The following is a 4,220-nucleotide window of genomic DNA, read 5'->3' on the forward strand; positions in this document are numbered from 1 at the left end:
CTTCAAATAGCTCCTCCATTATCCTCACGAGGCTGAGTGGGGCCTGTTCCAGACCCACTACTCAGAAAATCTGGTGGCGCCGGGAATCGAACNGTTACCGCTGAGGGGTGGGAGGGGAGCGCTGACTCACCCGCCGCGTCACTGCTGGTGTGGGGGGGGGCTCGGCTTTGCGCAACATGTCACATTATATTAATACATTTTCAGCATATCCTTGATATTTTATACATATTCTTAATTTCAATATTTATGCTTGGACAAAAATTCTGTAACAGACTATGACTCATTGCACCAAATGTGGTTCATATTAAGAGTTCAGTGACCCTAGACCTATTGTATCACTGGCTGTTGATGGTCCTTTGAGACCGAGACATTTAGCAGGAAATATTCTGTTGTAAAATACTGATTTTTTATATATTACTTCGTTGTGGCTACAACTAACCTAACCATACATGTTCCAGTAGTTCGCCTGTATGCCAACAGGTTTTTCTCATATTCCTTTATCTGTTCCTCTGCTAGAAATGAAATTGTATAATATGGGTTTTACTGTATAATCCTTTTATAAAAATAATATTGGCAATGTGATGATTCATTTATTCATGCGTGTCATCTGAACACCTGATTATAATTGGTTTCTGATGTTGCCAAAGTAATACTTTCATGTTTTGTATGTGTATTTATTTTAAAGTTTTCCAACCTTCCCCTTTCTCATTCTGTGGAACTTTTCCTGTAATTTAATCTTTCCGTAATATATTCAGACATTTATAATGAAGAAGAACAAAATGTGTTTGAATTACTGTGCCAACCTAAGTAAAAATGAATTGTTTATATGTGAAGGTTGATCAGAAGTTAAGAGTACAGGGTCTTAGTTTCTGCAGATATGCATTATGCTAAAAATTCAATATGCAGTGCATGGTCATGAGTTATGCTTGTCTGGATGATCATGAAATATATTATGGCACTCTTCACTGCATGAAAGCAGTTTCTCTGGCACATAGAGCAGGTCACTGATCGCTGAACCAATCACTTATGGTGTGTTTCATGTCTTCGTCTGTTGCAACAACTGAAACAGGTGAAATGTCAGAACTGTGGGGTGGATGCTGGAGCACATCCCACTGCAGTCTGCAGCACATCTTTTGCCATGCACTACGTGGCTGGGCATGGTGACTACAGGGACCCAGTTTTCTTTGAATCACTTCCTGTGGGGGCAGCTGCCTAGCATAATATGCCTCTGCGTTAACTGTGTGGTCATGGTCCAGGTTCTTAAACAACAGCACATCTGCAGAGAGTAACCTCAAATTTGGGGGGTTTGAAGGTGACAGCTTCCACTACTTCAACATAAGATGGTCGCTCATGTTCACAGTAACAGTAGTTATGGAAGGCAGTTTCCCCTTTTCTTATAACATTGCAGTTCAGTAAGACTTTCCCAGCATGCATTTCTTAATGCATGTGGAGTATGCTGCTTCAAAATATTCTAATGATTTTATGGACCACATGGCTATAATGTCACACATCTATGTGCTGAATCATTTCAGTATGGGTGGTGTTGACCTGTCCACATGTTTCATTTCCAGCACGAAATTATCTTCGTCGTTGGGTTAAATGTTGTGATCAGATGTTTTGCTGTAAACATCAAGAGTCTGGTGATTAATTTTGGCTGCTAGTGCTTTCTTCGCACACGTAAATCATTACCAATGGGTTATTGCGCACAATCCCCCCATCTTGACACCATTGTGAACTTCCTTTGTACAGTGATTTCATGCTCCTGTACGAGTTGGTTGTGCAATGTTGCCAAGCCAGTAAATACACTTATGATGCTACAGCTGTTGTACACTCTATACACTTTCTATCAGTTAATAACAGACCTTGTAATCTTAATTTCTTGTCATCCTCCATAACTTAAAGAGTTGGGATAAGTCGTAGTGACAAGGCTGCAGGCTGAATAGCCATGATTGAATTCCCGATGGACAAGAGATGTTTCTCTTTTCCATAGGGTCCAGACTGGCTCTGGGCCCCACCCAGCCCACTGTCAATGTGTACCAGGGACACAGTCCTCAGAGTTAAAGCAGCAGGGACGTCAAACTGACGACTGACCTCTGCTTAATGGTAAGGTCAAGAATGGTGGAGCTGTACTCCCACTCCACTACTTGTCATCATGGCATATTGCTTAATTACATAATTACGTACAAGGATAACTTTACTTGTACCCACATATCTTCATTGTTTTGTTAATTATGCTTTGGGTGTTGACTGAACTTCTGAAGTGTGTTTTTGTTTTACTTTATAAAATAGTTTATGTATTGTGTATCTCTATCACACAGTTTCACATTTCTTGTGTTATATCTTTTTTGTGTATGCATGAACTGCAAGATACATGAAAATAAGTGGTTATATCTTACATTAGACTGAAGCAGATGAAGCTGTATTGAACAAGAAGCGGTCAAAAAAAGTGGAGAAGAAATACAAAGCTCGGGAGAGGCTAGCCAAAGTAGAAGCAGCTCTTGAGGAACAATTCCAAGCATCAAGAGTGCTTGGTAAGTAACACGTGCGTGCGCGCACATATATATTGTTATGCCATGATATAGGCGGCAATCAGTTTTAACACTTAGACGCAGTGGAATGGATGGGATGGTCAACAGGATGACTGACCGGAAACCGTATGAGATCATACCAGTGAGTGCATGCGGTATCCGCCAGTCAGCCATTCCAAAGTGCTCGCATAAAAGAATCATGCACCAGCCAAATGACTGTATATGGGCAAGTTGATAAGAGGAAAATGAACACCCAATGAGAATAGGCTATTTCAGGGCGGATCCCCACATGGGTAGTACTTGCACAACCCCATGGTCATATTTCTTTATATATCATTTTTATTTTGCGTCTTGGAAGAGGTATAAACCCATTGAGCCAGTATTACTTTGTGAGTAAAAGGCATCTTCGCCACTGCGACTTTCAGTATGTGTTGGACTGGCACTCTTTTCGACTTGTATTATAATTACTTGGCATCACTATTTTGCGAGTATTTCCAACAGGTGAGAGTGTCGCTTTGTCAATCAACATAATTTATTCAATTTTGCTAGAAACCCCCCTCCCCAAAGGTGATTCTTCAATTGCACAAGCTGAATATCATGGTCAGTGGCGTTTCTCGGGAGGCCAAGGTTACCTGGGGCCCAGCTGAGTTGACTGGAGGTGAAACATTCACAACACTGGCCAACCAAAAGGAAACAAAGACGTCGTGTGTTTCACTAAATAAGAAAAGCAGGAGCACGCTCTTCTATTGTAAAAAGTGCGATGTCGCTTTGTGTGAGGTTGGCTGCTTCGAGAAGTGCTACCCTCATCAGAGTGTATCGTAAACTGTGAAGTGACGCAGTTCAAACTCGTGTACAGTCTGAACAAAATAATATTGTATATAGTGTGATTATATTTAGAATATCACCATGATTCAAGGTTGAAGAAAAAACAACGGGTAAGTCCTTTGGAATTTCATAACATATATAATAAAGATTATATTTTGCAATTCATGACAAAATAATCACAGTTAATTTTAGTTTGTAAAAATTGCTCTTTTGTGTATATGTAGAAAATTTTATTGTCTTTGAGGTTGTTATTAGTTTGTATTTTTATGTTGCATAGAACGGAAAATATGGATTTTTTTCTGAAACTTCGCAATGTTAATTAGGGCGATTTAAATATTGGCTGCAGAGGGCTCCCGGCAATTTAAAAGTCCGTACGTTAACCCGTTGCCGTGGTTCGACGTGTATGTTTCGTCAGGGATTTAAATCGTCTGGGGGGGGTTCGACATGTATGTTTCGTCCAGCTGCACACCTATGTTATTACGCCCATAATAATTGATGGTTTTGCTGTAGATTGTTAGATTTTTCGCTGGCCTGTTGTCAGTAGAACAGAGTATAATATGACACGTCTTTATCTGCGCTAAGTCATTGTTACATATGCCTGTCTTGCAGCAAAGTTCCTGTGGCTCTTGCTAGCGGTTTCACCGTAATGAATGTCGTGTTTCCTTTGCTGCGAAGTTATAAACAGCAGAGACGTGATGTGATGTGTTTATAATATCATATTGCCCTGAGCTGGCCACACTAACACACTCAATTGGAATTCTTAGAATAGGGATGTCCAGAAATTTATTCTCGCATGATCCATTGATTTCGCACAGTACAAAGGCCCAGTTCTTAGAAAAACGCCACAATTTAAGGCAGAACACTGTG

At 40.3% G+C, this 4,220-nt stretch overlaps 1 protein-coding gene across 1 annotated transcript in view; it reads left to right on the forward strand.

Annotated features, from left to right (window-relative positions):
• The window catches only part of LOC111862958 (40S ribosomal protein S8), a gene marked incomplete at its 3' end in the record, with an annotated part of 9,323 nt that extends 6,792 nt beyond the window's left edge, over positions 1-2,531 (forward strand). The window contains 1 exon segment of the mRNA XM_023848846.2: positions 2,402-2,531. Coding sequence (XP_023704614.2) covers positions 2,402-2,531 — 130 coding nt within the window.
• Between the last annotated feature and the right edge of the window lie 1,689 nt (positions 2,532-4,220).

This window comes from Cryptotermes secundus, unplaced genomic scaffold (genome assembly GCF_002891405.2).
Source record: "Cryptotermes secundus unplaced genomic scaffold, Csec_1.0 scaffold856, whole genome shotgun sequence".
NCBI lineage: Eukaryota > Metazoa > Arthropoda > Insecta > Blattodea > Kalotermitidae > Cryptotermes > Cryptotermes secundus.